General features: G+C 40.7%; 3 protein-coding genes across 4 annotated transcripts; 2 read left to right on the forward strand and 1 right to left on the reverse strand.

Moving 5' to 3' along the window:
* The first annotated feature begins 321 nt into the window (after positions 1 to 321).
* On the forward strand, positions 322 to 1,936 carry LOC135426688 (uncharacterized). The gene is made up of 4 exons (XM_064679931.1): positions 322 to 501; positions 564 to 1,300; positions 1,361 to 1,416; positions 1,623 to 1,936. The coding sequence occupies exons 1-4, from the start codon at positions 451 to 453 to the stop codon at positions 1,646 to 1,648; spliced, it is 870 nt and encodes a 289-aa protein (XP_064536001.1). The 5' UTR covers positions 322 to 450; the 3' UTR covers positions 1,649 to 1,936.
* A 5,879-nt stretch (positions 1,937 to 7,815) lies between these two features.
* On the reverse strand, positions 7,816 to 9,903 carry LOC135426791 (putative helicase MOV-10). Its single transcript, XM_064680085.1, has 2 exons — positions 9,129 to 9,903; positions 7,816 to 9,065 (listed from the first exon to the last, which is right to left on the reverse strand). The coding sequence occupies exons 1-2, from the start codon at positions 9,901 to 9,903 to the stop codon at positions 7,816 to 7,818; spliced, it is 2,025 nt and encodes a 674-aa protein (XP_064536155.1).
* Positions 9,904 to 14,125: 4,222 nt separating this feature from the next.
* On the forward strand, positions 14,126 to 16,160 carry ord (orientation disruptor). Of its 2 annotated transcripts, XM_064679812.1 has the most exons (6): positions 14,126 to 14,284; positions 14,356 to 14,978; positions 15,034 to 15,280; positions 15,419 to 15,598; positions 15,664 to 15,744; positions 15,816 to 16,158. In XM_064679812.1, the coding sequence occupies exons 1-6, from the start codon at positions 14,243 to 14,245 to the stop codon at positions 16,053 to 16,055; spliced, it is 1,413 nt and encodes a 470-aa protein (XP_064535882.1). In that variant the 5' UTR covers positions 14,126 to 14,242; the 3' UTR covers positions 16,056 to 16,158. The 2 variants fall into 2 exon arrangements, with proteins under 2 accessions (XP_064535882.1, XP_064535883.1); XM_064679813.1 differs by lacking the exon at positions 15,664 to 15,744 and having other exon boundaries at positions 15,816 to 16,160.

Raw genomic sequence — 16,160 nt, forward strand, 5'->3', positions numbered from 1 at the left:
TGTCCGATTTTCATCAAACTTATTTTCAAAACTCTACCTGTGTTTGGGAAATGTCACAATGGTAAATTGGCGGAAAACGCTCATTCATACGTTTACCGTCCGATCGGTTTCAAACTCATTTTGAAAGATCTCTGAAAGAATTTATTTTATACGTGCCACGGGCAAGGCCGGGGTATACCCGCTAGTTTGCTACTAAATAAAAAAAACAATGAAATATCAAATTCGATAACAATTTTCTAAATTCTAGGCAGGCTTAGACTCTTCAATCCTATTTTGACAGACATTTTCTGAATTCTTGCCTCACAAAAGTCTTTTAGTTAGTTGGCTCGCAACATTCAGATCGAAAAAATAAAAAACTTTTAATTTTTATAAAATTTAGCCTAAATTCAAAGTGAGTAATTTCCAAGTAGATATTTTTTTTGAAAGAATCCCTGGCATTGGACGATCAAAATGAACATGAACTACAACAATATACCCTATGAAGCGAACTACTCTGATGACGTCAGTACGCAATAACTATCGGGCTATAGTATAATATCTAATTATTTGTGTTCTTTTTATAGATGGCGGGCATGCATCAGATGAGTATGCCGGCTGGATCCATGCCGATGACCATGCCGATGGGCATGCCAATGAACATGCCGGTGGCGGGCATGAACCAGATGCAATTACCTATGGGTAACATGCCTCCGATATCTATGCCTATGACAACGGCCGGTCAAATGTCGTATCCGATGCAACGGGCTATGATGCAATCACAGCCAATGAACATGTTGCAGCAGGCACAGGCCAATCAGTTGGCCATGTCGATGTCGCAGCTACCGCCTGGAGCTGTAACGCCCTTGAACAGTGTTTCCGTGATGCCAGTGATGGGTGGCGGGGGCGGTATTGATGGAGGTGGCATGAATGTTGTTGTGCCCGATCTACAGCCCTTGTCAGCCATGTCTCAAATGAATCCAAATACTCAAATGCCGCACATGCATCAGGGCCGAATGACTGGCGGTTCATCTGCGGGAAATACGAATTGGATGCAAGGTGGCAACGCCACCCAAATGATGCCAAACAACATGTGGAACTATGCTCAAAGCTATCAAAACATGCAGCAGCAGCATCAGCAAGCACAGCAACAACAACAGCAGCAGCAACAACAGCAGCTACAGCAGCAACAGCTCCAGCAGCAGCATCAGCAACATCAACAGCAACAAGAACAGCACCAACAACACAATCACCAGCAGCGTATGAAAAGCCACTATGATTATTCCAATGCCAACAACTACAGGGAGACTCGCAATGGATTGAAGTAAATAAGTTATAAAATTTATTCCAATTTTCTCGACTACAGCTGCGTGTTTGCTTTCAGCTCGCCATCAATGCATGATGCATTGAGGTTAAGGAGTAGCAGTGGATGCATATCTGGTAAGCCGTTAATGTAAATTTTCACAGGGCTGTAACCCAACAAAAAGTCACTGATTTGCCTCACGGCTCGAACCAATTCCTTGCCGTAAGGTTCAGTTAGTGAACCAGGTCACTCAGGTTGTGGTTCGTAGATTCGATTCCAAACCGGTTGGCAGCCTTGAATTTGTATGCATCATCGACTTATAATGTTTCATTGTCTATTACAGGAAAAAAGGTTCCGCAATGGCGTTAATCTACTAAGCTCGTCCGATTTTACGTTCATATTCGTTACCATCAATTTGCAACAGTTTGGGTTTGTGAGAAAATTGTTGTGTTCTTCACATGTACACATTATACACATACAGTACAATTTTCTAGATGCCATAATTTTCCTCGAGATAATATTGGACGATTTATATAGCTGTGTGGACTTGGGTCTTCAACCAACCAATTCATGTTGCAAAGTTGGTAAATTGTGTAATGAATTATTTAAAAGTATCTTTGGTGTTCTAAAATATAATAAAAATTCTTAGTATTAGTACATTCAGCTTAATTCTATATTCAAGAGAAAAACCAACGTAAATATTCCAGCCTACTTTTTTGATCAGGGCGGGCCGCAATTTAAAAGTAGCTCTGCGAATGCTTTGTATAATTCTAAAGTCAACCACAGCCACAAGCACCGCAACGACTACAACAACAAAAGTTACGCGACGCGCGGAGAGGGGCAAGTAAAAGTTTTCACAATTTTCGCTGGCGGGCACAAATGCATTTGGCGTCGGGTTTTCACTTTGGCTGCGGATTTGGCTTTAAACGCTTTGATTTATGGCATTCAGACATCAAAATTGGCAACATGTTGCAAACTGGCCCGAGTCCCGATATCAAGACATTTGGCTAAAAAATGAGCCAAGCAAGGCAAAAGCCAAAACCGTACGCGGTGCGATGAAAAATTTATGCTGACCGCATGATGAACGCATAAAAAATGCTGCCAACTTATGGCCAAAATGCAATCCAACTCGTTCCAGCGTATATAAACAATGGCTTTATCGAGTCAACGGCATCAGCTGGCGTTACGAGGCCACTCTGGGGATACTGTGGCCACGGATACCGTATAATGCACAGTGGGACGTAACGCATATACATTTGTATACACAAACACACACACATAAATATGCTAGTCCGTGACAGGGACCAAAACTAAGTCATTTTGTTTGGACGTTAGATTCTGGCAGCGAAGGTGTGAATATTTTATGTGACACTATTTTGATATCATAAATCTTTTAGTTGTTTATTCAACCGCAGTGGCTTTAGGGGCCACCAAATTTTCAGTTGCTTCGCTCTTTGAAGAACGTGGCGCCAATCGTAGACTGACAGCAGCTTAGCCAGTTGGGTCAAGTAGTTATTTTAAGCCTAGACTATGAGTTAATCTATATTCTGACTGATTGGCTGACTTATTGCCCGACTAATGTTTATGAAGCTGATTAAATCCGAGTCTAATCAAGATATATTGAAATTCAAAGAATACTTTACATTCGATTGGTTTTAAGCTCGTTGACAAATATTTTTGAGCAGATTGGCTTCAAGATAATTAAAATTTTTATCGGAATTTTGAATAACTAAAAAATAGCCTACATATGCAATAGTCTTAATCTTGGCCTTTCTGCTTTCTGTCTTAATAGAGCTCTTTTACCTCTAAGCAGAACAAAATATATTTTTCGTTTGTTAAATTTACGAAACGAGTTGCTTGTGTTGGCAAAATTTCAACTATGCCAAAACTAAAATAATCTCATTTAAACTGCCATCCAGATGCAGCCATTGCCACAAATACATACGAATAAACACACGCACACAGAAATACTTTTCATAGAGCTCCATCTGAACCGGGTCCTGAGTCTCGATGCGCACATAAAATGCACATGCCCAAAATTGTTTTGGTTGAGAATTTCTGCAGAAGCAGCTCCCGCAAGTATTTTACATTTTTTGCAAGGGTGGGCGGGTGTCAGATGAGGCATCATTAAAATTAAAAAACCCACAAAAACAGACAGCTGAATGGAAGTTGAATGCTCCACGAATGGACATTTGAAAACTTTCAAGGAAACTGACGCACACGACAATGTGAGCTCCAGCCCTACAGTGGGGCTTCTTTTAAGGGGAGTTGAAGCATAGCTTGTCCAAAAGTTGAGAGTCCTATGCTGTTGGTTATGCGTTGCGTTATCTGCACGAAAATATTATTCATGACGGAAGCAATACTCAAAATTTTGTCTATTAATATCTAGGCAATTCTAGGGATGAGAACAGAGCGGTTGGTCGACATAGGTTGGCTAGAACATGGTAGTGCTAGATACTGTGGGTTGGCGGCGCATGGTTCGCTTGCTGCGTCTGCATATGTCCAACTGCCAGACCAACTGCCTGTTTGTCTAACTGACATACACATACTACACTGTAAATGCGGTTGCTTGGATACGGAGGCGACTACCGGGACCGAACAGCCGATCTGCCTGGGCGCACATTGCCAGCATAACCTCAAATTGCATTCCTAATTCCTTTTATACTTCGCATGCAGTACGCACACACACACACACACCATCCCACCCAGAAACCCCTATCTGCAAAATGTGCAATTTCCGCTTGAGGGCAGCGCGAGAGAGAAAGAGGGCGCATTGAAATATTTCGTAGCACAAAATTTATTAGAATCATTTTATTATTTTGCGGGCAACTTCATGTTAGCATCAACATACGTCATATTTTCCATAGAAGCATCAGCTCCTGGAGCACAAGAAGCTACAGCAGCTGGGCAGGCACAGCAGGCAGGACAGGTGCTCGGCTCTAAGCACTTGGAGAATGTAATTTTGCAATTGCTATTCTGGGCTTGAGTGAAATGGTTGTGGGCATAGAGCAACAATCAAATGTGGGCATTTCATTTAATTCAATACAATACTTGGCAATGCAAAATGCAGCATTAAAGTATGTAACATCAATAAAAATAAGCCGCTTAAAAACATGAAAACTGTATAAATATTTGTCTTTTATCAAATAAACGCACACTCCCAAATGTAAGCAGATTTAAATTGAAAACTAATAAAGCCCAAATTACTCAAGTTGAGAGTGGTCAATTAGCAGATACCCTGTAATCAAAACAAACCGAGGAAATGTCCTGTGGTCGCTCAGGTCAACTAAACAGTACGCCAACTTTAGGCAGATATTGCTAACTAGCCTCTAAGCGGCGAACTCCCTTTTGGACGACGTCACATTCGCAAAGCCCCGCTTAGTACTTATGCGCTTATCAGCAGTCAGTCAGACAGTCTGACATAAATGTTGTATAGTATACCACTTGTTTAAGCCATTGGCTATTAATATTTCTTGATTTGCCACAACAAAAATTCTTTTCAATTTTGGTAAGAATTTTCCTGAAAGCATTCTTAAACATTTCTGTTTGGCTATAGCAAATTTGTCACTTTGTCAAAACAGCAGCTGTGCAAATGAGCCATAATTGCTGCTTAAAATCAAGCTGGCAGCTACTTCATTTTGCCACATTTTCGAAATGCCTTTCCTTAGCATGTGGTTGGCCGCCAACTGCATTGAGATAAGTGCTTCAGCAGCAAAAATGAAAATCTCATTTTCATTTCTGTTGCCAACATGAATGTCAACATGTATTGGACTTGTCGTTTGTTGCTGCACAAAACATTTACAGATTTGACATCGCCTTTACTTGCAGAGAAAGAGCAAAATATACCGGGGCACAAGGCTAACAGGCAGTGCCGACAAATCAGCTATTTTCTAGCTAAATTTGGCCTTTTTCAACTGTCGTTAGCCGAAAACAGTTATAATCCTAACCTTATTTAGGTACTTTTTTGGCATCTCAATAAGTGCTGCCAATTTGAGCTCAGAATGTGAATGCCGTTATTTTCGCTATTTCCTACACTGGATTCAGCTACATTTTTGGAGCGACAGTTGACAGTCCTGCTCACAGGACTGCTGCACCGGTTTCTGTTGCAGTGTAAGCGTTGTGCCTTGTTTAGAATTTGCAGTGTGCTTTTTTGATTGTTGCTTTTCGTTTTTGCATTTCTCTCTTCCTCTCTCCAGCTCACTATTTTTTAACTTTATGGTTTTTTGAAACTGTACCAACATTTTGCTTGTTTTTGCTGATAACTTCATCATCGGCATCAGCGGCATCGTCCTTGCCATGCTTGAATATTTGCACCAAAAAAACACAAAAAAAAAAGGAAAAACTTTTTGGCCAAATGTTTTGTCATGATTTGTGTGCATGCGCTTGGGTGTGTGTGTCTGTCTGTGTGTGTGTATTTTGTGCTCAGCTTTTTCCTTTTACGAAATGCTGTCAATGAAAACTTTGTGTATGTGTGTGTGCACATCACTTGGCCCAGATTATCGAATGTCTGGCATGGAATAAATGCGGAAGGGGTTATAAGGGGTTTTGTTTTGCTCATTTCTGGTGCTTTGAGTAATTAAATTTATGGCCAGGCGGCACATGTATAACTGGCAACCTGTTCGCTTCGATCTCAATATTCACCAGCCGCAGATGTTATTCAAATGTTTGACTTTTTGGCCCGTGTCCATAACTGTCCATGTTCCAGGCCTGGTATTTCCTAGTTGTTGTTTTTATTGTCGTGCCCGACTGGCTGGCTATTAATTTCGAATGGGCTGAGGGGAGGGGACTCGGACCAGAGGCCCATGTGTACACATGTTTGGGTTTGTAAAAATGTCATGTTAATTTGTGGATTGTGCGACCAGCACCGGACAGTGGAGCATGCAAATAAATGTCTCGCTCATGCTCACCAGCCACCCACGCCTCAGGCGATGCCCAGGGCCTTTTCTGCAGATTTATGAGCAAATCTGATAAGTGCTGCCAATAAATTTCGGATACAACAATTTGCATTGCATGCTGTTCGTCTCGCTGGAAAATAAAGACTTGCTAGGTTTTGTTTTGGGTTCGGTTAAGTATTTTGGCTTTTTTATAGCCACAAAAGCAATTGAAGATTTCATTGTGGATTACTTTAATGATCCGCTAGTGGTCTAGTATTAGGCATGTGGATGAGTAGAATAATCAGCAAGATAATTAGCATTATATATGCTAATCATTTTTAAACTTGCTTAAAATTATATAAACATTTTACTTCAAGTTCGATTGAAATAAAAGTATTTAAATTCGATTTATGAATTTTTTAATATCAAAAATGTTGTCGGTAAATATGCATTTTGTTTTATCTTGAGCTAACTTAAGTTTCCTCAATGTCTGCTCAAAAGTAAAGCTATTTAATTATTCCATTTCCTCATATTTCCACATAGGAATAAACACGATTCTCTCCAGCATTTTTGTCAGTACACAAAACGAACATTGCTCATACGCATCATGCGCCCAGATTTCAAACCAAACGTAATCACAGAGTCGCACACAAAAATACAACAAAAGCCACAAGAAATCAGTGAATTATACAACATTTAAACAAACACAAAACTCCCCATACACATACATGCAGAGAGAAATGCATAGAAATCCACAAAATTAAGTTAAGGCGCTCACACAATGACGAGCACAAAGTTGGCCAAAAACTTTTCAGAGAGCGAGAGAATGAGGCAAGTTACAGAGAATGGCAAAAAACTATTGCAGCAGAAGTGAAGCAAGTTGAATGTAAGCAAACAAGTTGAACCAACAAACCGAGTCTCTAATTGTATTTGTGCATGTGTGCATGCGAGGGCACAGTCGGGGTTGCAGGCGCCTGCTGCTGCTGCTGTCGGCTATATGGACTGTGGGCGCACTGTTTTATGTGGCAGACCGGAACACGCCACTTTGGCTTTGGCTCTGAAGTACTACAACAATAGAGCAGCAAGAAAATATGAAGAAGCATAGCGAATGTTAGAGCCAGAGCCAACAATACGTGAAATGTAACATTTTCGGTATGACGCTCGAGCACAAAAGCTCCTCTCCATGGTTTGCAAAGACCAAAACAAATATAAAAAAGTCAGCGAAAAATTTTGGACCTAATCATTAAACATACAGGCAATTCAATGCGTGCATAAAATAAATATTTAGCTTAAAAAATTTTGCTTATGCCAACCATAGATTGTCATAACACATTTATAAATAATGAGAATAATGAGTATTTTCATTTGTGTAAACAAATTTAAATCTTATACCATATATAGCTATTAATATTTTAAAGTTACCTTTTTATTATGTCGCATTTACAAGATTATTAAAAGTTAGGATTTGAAAAAAAAATAAGTTTATATTAAATTCTTAGAGCGTATATGGCTTTTACAATAATGCGGTTACATTTTGGCGTAGAAGTCGCATTTAATGATCTTCTTTATTTTTTGTGCAGTTCTTCTTCTGTTTTTTTTTTTTTAGTTTGAAAGTTACGTTTTACCCTATTATTTAAGTTATTTTCCTTTTTTATCTTTTTTTTACCCTTGCAAACTAGTTTTGTTGTCAATTTTCTTGCCCAAAACGTTTTCATGCAACTCGCACTTGTTGATGATGTACTGAATGTCCTTACTTGCTCCCAGACTTACCGGATTGCCAATTATTATTAATAATGACATGGCTCGCGAGAGTATAACATTCAGTAGTCGAGGATTAGTTACGAAAGTTGTGCTGGTATATGAAGAAACCATGGAGACAACAATAATGGGTTTCTCACGTCCCTGGTAGCGTTGAACAGTGCCCACATCCACATCGAACAGACCCCGTTCGATAAATATCTGCTTGATCAGCTCACACTGTGCCAAGTATGGTGTGATAACGCCAATGTCCTGCTGCTTCACACTCAAGCCACCGCCGATGCCCCTTCCTAGCAAAATTCTGACGTACCAGCTAAGCACCTGGGCCTCTTGCTGATTGTACCTACTTCTCGAGTGCATCTTGCGACATGTTTTTCCGTATATGTTGTGGAATAATATGGGAAACTTGGCATTGGCCAGCTGATTCCATTTGGCGGCCATGTTAATCTTCATTGTTGGCGCCAACGGTATGAGCTCATCATGATAATAGAGCTTATTAAAGAGTCCCACGATCTCCGGATGGGATCTATAGTTGCGACGTAAGCGCGTTTGTAGTGTCCGGTCATAGTTGCCACTGGCATCCAACTGGTACAATCTGCTAAGCATCAGACGCTCCAAAAGAGATTGACCGAAGCCCAAGCTGGATGCACGCTGGCTACCAATAAAAGGGCCCAATTGGTTGTGATCACCGGAGAGTATAATATGGCATGCGGCATTCTTAACGCCAACAATGCCAAGCAGCGTCTCTGGTTCAGTAGATGCTGCCGCCTCGTCAATGAAAACATGCGTAAATTGGACATCTGAATCATTTAGTGCCAACAGGCCCACTAGGCACAAAGTGGACACAATGATCCTATATTTTTTTAACTTTAAACTGTTAAAGTTCTTATAATCATTTGCACAATTGGAGTATTTCACCACTAAAGGATGCACATTTTCCAGTCCTTGCTCATATCTTTTCCTCGAGAAAACACGCAGCACCACATTTTTTTTTTGATCGGCAAATCTAACATTATTCTCAATTAATTCACATATCTTCAAAGCTACCGTATCGCAGGCCGAATTAGAGCCCGCCGTGACAATTATGTGACTCTTCGGGCGTAAAAGGCACAATTGAAGAACGGCCTCCACAATGGTTGTAGTCTTTCCGGTGCCTGCAATCGATCGACAAAAAGTCTGTATCCAGGGCTAGCTGAGTTTTTACTTTCTTTACTCACCTGGTGGTCCAAATACAATGTATGGCGCCAGAGAGTTAGGTCCATTAACTATCTGCTTTACTGCCTGAAGCTGTTCACTATTTGTGGCGATTTGTGTGTTGATCAGATTAAAGTCTTCAAAACAGTCGGACTCGTGAAGCTGATTAGCTAAATTAGGAATAGCAAACAAATAATTGCGCTCTGTGCGACACACCATAAGCAGGTCGAGTGCGTGGTACATTAGGCGAAACGGAATGCGCGGGGACCTAAAGATAATGTTCCATTTTTTGTTTAAATTTATCAAATCTATTGTTGAGTATTCAAAAATAACACTTGTGTTATTCACTTGTACAATGCTGCCCACATGACGGCGCTTATTATCTCTTGGATTGAGAGATTCGTGTATATGCGGCATCTGTGCCAAGATCAGCGGATTGGGCAATGGCATTTCCAACAGACTTGCATTTGGCACAAGTACTAGCTCGTCCACGTCGGGTTTTAAGACATCTTTGGCATATACTTCAGTGTGGCTAAGATTAATTTCATAGTGTTCGCCGTCTACTCTCGTAACGCTTACATTCGTCTGCATGAGTTGAGTGTAGTCATCCATTTTGCTCAAATCCTCAATGGTGAGCAGCTTCTTAAGAACAGAGCAGATATTGTCAAAGCTCAATTGGCGTGTTTCCAGATATTCGCCGAAGCAAGTATCATTTTCTCTTAAACTTTGGTCGTTAAAATTTACCATGTAGGCCTGCAGCATGGCAGTGCTAGGTTTGTAAAACTTCAAATTAGCCATATTTTCAGCAAAAGAAATTTACGGGTCTTTAATATTTTGTATTGTTTTTGCAAAACCGAATTCTTTTCGCCGGTCCACAGGCCACACACCGAAAGAGCGCAGAACAACTAACGTTGAGTAGGGTAACGGAGTATGTGGCTGCTGATCTTGCAAAAATATCAACTCGACGATATATCGATACTTTGCCTATTGTGCACTCGCAGACCTAACCAAATTAGTTTGTTCCAGAATTAAAAAAAAAATAAACAATACCCTCTCCATTTCATTGGGTACAGGGTATTAGAGGCAATTAAATGTTTATGCCTTTTCGGAGCCTATAAATGAGAACAACGTTACAAAATTCCAATGCTTTTTTTTAATATATGAAACATGTTTTAATATGGATTTGAATAAAATTTATACACAATGTTTAAGCCCAATCAAATGTCTTATATGTTCAAATAAACAGTGGCAGTTTGTATATAAAAACTTCATCATCCAAAAAATTATTTTCATTCCAAGTTTTACAAGTAAAAAAATGAATTCACAAAACTCCCGCTTGGTTACAGCTTCTAGAAGCTGAGTATATAGTTGAGCTTGCATAAATAACTTTCCCGATAAATACATTGGTCCAGCTATCACAGACGCAGGCTCAGCGCTATACGAGTTAACTTTATATATCATCTAGCCTCTGACCGACTCTTTTTATGCATCACAATCAAACCCAGAAATGATAAAAAACTAAATGTACTTGTGTAGTGTATACCTGAGAATTCAATTCGAGGCAAAGCACAAGAGGCACAATACAAAAAGTCGGAAATATGGCAACGGCTGCCATTGTTGAATGGCGAAAGATTGAAAATACTGGTAATATGCTGCTGGAAAGGGGATGGGTTGGTTCAGCATCTGAAAACCGGGAAGTACATTTGTTTATGCGGCCTGGCAAGAAATGCGACGGAAGCTGCCTGCTGCCTGCTGGCTTCTGCCTGCTGCTGGGAGCGTTGAAATGGAACAAATGAACTTAGTCGAGAATTGCCACTGCACACTCGAAGCAAACACACACACATGCATAAAAGGAGCAGTCGTCTTGTGTGGGTGTGTATGTCTGTAAGCAAGCCAAACAAATGATTTTACTCGTTACAAGAAAAGTTAAACTTGTAAATTCAAATTTCACATTTGTCTGAAATTCGCAATTACATTTTCGGCAACAACAATGAAAAACGAGCACCTGAGTGTCGGATAGAACCAAAGCCCAAATACGCCCACCCACTTCATGGCTCATTGTTCCGGGCAAAGACGCCGCAAATGGAGCATGAGAAATACAGAGAAGCCCGAGAGAGAGAGAGAGAGAGAGAGAGAGAGAGAGAGAGAGAGAGAGAGAGAGAGGAAGAGAGTGAGAGAGCAAGCCACGGCAAGAGCCAAACATTTCTCAGCTAAACTCCTAAAGCATATTGTAATAATCCAAATGAAATTAAATGTACCGTAAACATTTCGAATTACGGGCAATGGGCGCTTAAAGCTTACCACATGCGCCACCACGAAAGACCACATCAGGTGCAAGCGGCACACACAACACGGAGACTATAAAAATGCCCGTAATTGCAGATGCGAGTTGAGCAGACCATTGCTAGGACCGGCTAAAAGCGAGCCGTTGACCTATGCATTCCTAGATCAAACCTGGCTACAAAAAAGCTCAGCACATATTTGCAGTTTCGCCCGGAGTAAATGTGAAATTAAGCTGAAGGCTTTGGCAGCGTCCAGATATCATTTGGGGACTATGCATTTGGCTAAACTTCTGGAAATTGTTGTTCAAAATGTTGATTGCGACTGGTGCAAAAATGTGAGTTGAGACTGCCCGACTCGGAGATACCCTCAATTATAAAAAAGATTATTGCCGGTTCGGTTGCGATTCACGTTATTGTTCACTACAGGGCATACAAATGTATCTTTTCAAAGTTATCTTCAGCACCTATTTAATTGAAACCCCTTCTGAAATCCATAAGAAACGTCAAATTACCACCCGCATGCTATAAATCAACACAACAATATTCCAATCAATTTAGTCGACGATTCGACTTGCAGCTATATTCAATTTGGCTGCTTTATGGTATAGCACCATTAAATTAGTGCGGAAAATGATCGGCCTAAGTAAAAGCCATGCCAATGAAATTGCACATTTTACAATTTAACGGCCACTAAACGACGATGGAATCCTCCAGCCGGCAAACGAGGATCTACAGCTCGACTGGTGTGCCTTGGGGATAATTTATTTCTAAAACAACTCTATCGCGATCGAACGGACCGATGCCACACAGTGGTCCTCCATTAAAGAGCTCGATTTATTGTGCCGGTTGGCAACAATTTGACAAGCAAATTGCTATAATTTCTTTTGCTCAATGATCGAAAACTATGTGAAGCATCAGACTGCGGGGGCGGGGCTAACGAATGTGAGTGTATCTTTGTATATTCACACACACACACACGTGTGTATGTGTGTGTGTCCTTGTGTGGACATGTAGCCAGTCATGAGCAACATTTTCGCGCTTTTATCTGAGAAAATTTATGTTTGCGATAAAATCTCAACGACTACCGGACCAGAGCAGAGCTCAGCTCCAATGCAGAGCTGCCCCGAGGCAGCGTTCCCAACTAATTGCAATGTGAGACCAGGTCTGGAGGATCGCGATCCTCCGTTAAATTGCCATAATTTCTTTTGCATTACGAGCTGGCGAATCGGCCCAATCGGCTAGTTGGCTTATTAGGTGGTCACAGCTCTATTGCAACTGTCCGCGCTGTTTAGCTGTTGAATATTTTAAAGTGGCCCAAACGATTGAGCCGCAGCTGCAAAGGAGTAAGTGTTTTTGTGAGTTGCAAAAGAAAAATTAAGGTAAATATTTTACGACAGCCACATTTCAGACTTTGTGTGTGTGTGAGGCTTATTGAATTACTTGTGCTATAGTTATGAAGAAACCAATTGCAGTTATTCGAGCTACTTGCAGCTATTTGCTGACATTGGCTGCAAACGAAGCACTTGTATTTAAAAGTTCCTTGTGTGGTCCCAATATATAAAACTAGACTCACTTACAATTATATGTGTATATTTATGTATATATTTGTATGGTATGGGGCAGCGTTTAAGGCCTGATGATCAGTCAAAAGACGCAGGCTAAGACCTTGAAACACATCTGGCCAAAAGAGAGGTTATAAATCAAGAAACACGCATTGCGCTCAAAACGCAATCATCATTTAAATTTCAAAAGCGCCCAAAACGCAGTAAAATGAAATGTTTGTACAGTGAAAACTCCCTTAAGCGACCGTCGGGCAAATCTTTAACCGTTAGTAATAAGTTATGTATTAATAATAATACACATGTATTTATTTTTTTAAATGACGTTTGGGCATTGCTTTTCGTTTAGAGAGATTTTACTGTATTTATATGTAAATATATGTATATAATTTCTCCAGTTCCAATTTAATATGCAGCTCAAGATGCTGCTCCGTTTTTCGCAAAGATGTAGAGATGCGGTCATAGTAAATAAAACTCTTTGGTAATGTGCAAAAAGCGGCCTCATAAAAAATTTGAGGAGAAATCACAATTTTGTTTTTATTGGTTTAAATATTACTTTGCTGGCACATTTACGAGGCGGCGTTGTCACTGGTTACGCTGGTAAATTAGAAAGTTCGCCAAGCGCATCAACATCTTTTTCGGTATAAAAAAATGTCATTTTATAGCGATTTTAATATGCCACATTGGACTAATTGTTGGCCAGAGCAAACACTCCGGGGACTTTGATGGCACTTAGAAAGCCGTTAATCCTAATTTTATGTACATACTATGTTGGCTTTTTCAATTTAATGGCTCACTTCATGTGGTTAGCGAAGCTCAAAATGTTGATTCCTTCTTGTTTTAGCAAATTTTAGAAGGCAAGAGGGTTGGACAAAATCATTTTTGGGATGTTCAGGCACAAGTCTCATGGGTTCAGTTAGTTTGATACAAATCTTGTACCTTATATACCTTTTGAAATGTCCTATTTGATGACAATAGGATTTTAATTCAACGTCCAGCAGATTGCTGCTAATTTTAAATCGATACGGCCGCATTTATAAGCTGAAACTTTAACAGCCAGCCCAAGTTCGTGTCCTTTTTTATACTTAAACAATGACTAACAAGTTGATTCATTTAATATTCTTAAGTTAATAAGTAATCGACAACTCAAGCAGATACACTTAAGAGTTAGGATTATCGATAACAGCAAAACGTTGAGCTGCACACGTTTATCAACACTTATTCTTTCAGTGCTCGCTACATGTGCCTTAAAGTTCGAGAAAAGCCAAAAAAGTTTTGTAAAGAAAACTCTGAACAATGGCTGAACATATTGAATCCAATTTGTTGCAAATTTTGTCGGTAAGTTGTTGAATTTGAGTGTAATAAATATTTATCTGTTATATCCACACACACACACACACACACTGCAGTTGACCATTGAAGATTGTCTGGGTTGCGAGAAGGAGTATTTAAAATTTTCTCAGGTGGACAATGTGCATCTATTGCTATACAATCTGGACAAGCCAAACGGAACAATGCCATCATCGCCACTCATAGTTACGCCCGTTGGTCATGCGCTTCAGCTTATGTGTGGCATGGAGTATGCCAACGCTGAGAGCTTGCGCCGCCTGCCGCAGCTGGAAATTGGCAAGGGTAGCGTTGGGATGACTTTCAAGCTGGAACGCTTGGGCGGCATCAGTGTTCAGTATGATCCTGATCCAGACAGCGACTTGGACATGGAGCCGAGCACTTCGAAGCAGGCCAGAGAGCGCCAAGAGCGTCGCAATCAGCAAAAGCAGCAAATGCGAGCACGTCGCCAAATGATTTACGACGTAAACGTGCACCGTCGTTTTGATGATGTGCATCGCTTGGATTCCATCAAGTTTCAGATCAACTTGGGTGATTGGCGTGAGGTGTCCGTCGCCGAGTTCCATAACATATTCTTTGTACAGCCGCCCCACACATCTGACCTGGTGCGCAGTGTGCATCAGGATTGTGCAATTAACTGGCTGAAAATCATCCAGGCTGATGCAAGCAGCTACAGCAACTTCAGGTGGGCGACATTTCACAAATTGCAAACATATAAGATATTTACAAATTCATTTCAGAGATGGCAATCCGTTTGATACCTTTGCCAAGCTTCTGGAGCGTCCGGACGATGACCAGCAGAAGCTTTTGAAAAGGCTGGCCAACAACTTTCTGGTGGCCAATGAGACAACTCGTCTCACCGAGCGCCGCTTTTTGCTGCATATTTTTGACCAAGTGCGTTGCATTTTCGAATACATCACCATTAATGAGTACACCGTGTGGTTCTTTGTGCCACGCCTCAATCGCTATACAGCTTTGGATCAGGTGGTGAGTTATATGTATCATATACCGATCCAAATCGGGCCAGGCCAGATAACCTCCTTATGGCATATCATCTATAAGTCTGGTTTTTTAGCTTCAATAACATTTTCCAAAAGTAAATTTAAACGGTCTTTGGTTTTCCAGAGTGTTGATGACTTTGATTTTCGCAATGTGCGCACCAGCATCAAGTTAACTCGTGATGAAACCGACTGTTTTTGGCATCGCGCTGATCATAATATTATGGACATACTGCTGGTGGCCTTTCAAATGGCACTGGCACATATTGCCCGGCAGTCGGTGCTGTTTTTGGGACAACTCGAGAAGGTGCGTAAACATAGCTACATAGTCTAATTAGCCAACATACACTACAACAACAACTGCTACCACAGCTTAGCGAGTTCGTTTGCTTGCAATACGCGACGGCCTCCTTTATGAACAGCATACATTCTAAAGATGCGTCCAATTCGACTGTAAGTTTCGGTTAATATCAAAACACTAACGATCTGAACGATCTTTCTTTTCTCAAATATATTTTTAATAGAAATGGTTTTACTTGCGCTATTTGCATCGCATCATTGAGCTGTCCGAGACGCTGGGTCTGGTTGTCTTCATTGAGTATCCGGGCGCCATGACACTGCTGCCAGAGAATCGTCAGGTTATAAAATGTGTGCAGAGGCGCGATATGAAAACTGGCGCCATCTCTTGGCAGGTGGGTGAGGATGTTACCAAAATAGCTGGCAGCGGTATCCAGCGTCTCAAAGAGGCCATCGATTTGAAGTGAGTGCATGGTTTGGTAAAATATTGTTAAAAGCAATTTTGCTCTTCGAAGATGTTTGCAATTGCTATTTTTTTTGTTTTCGAATAGAAAGCATATACATATATTATT

The sequence above is a fragment of the Drosophila montana genome, unplaced genomic scaffold, assembly GCF_035044405.1.
Source record: "Drosophila montana isolate Dmon_TW-CO22-7 unplaced genomic scaffold, ASM3504440v1 contig_2081_1, whole genome shotgun sequence".
NCBI lineage: Eukaryota > Metazoa > Arthropoda > Insecta > Diptera > Drosophilidae > Drosophila > Drosophila montana.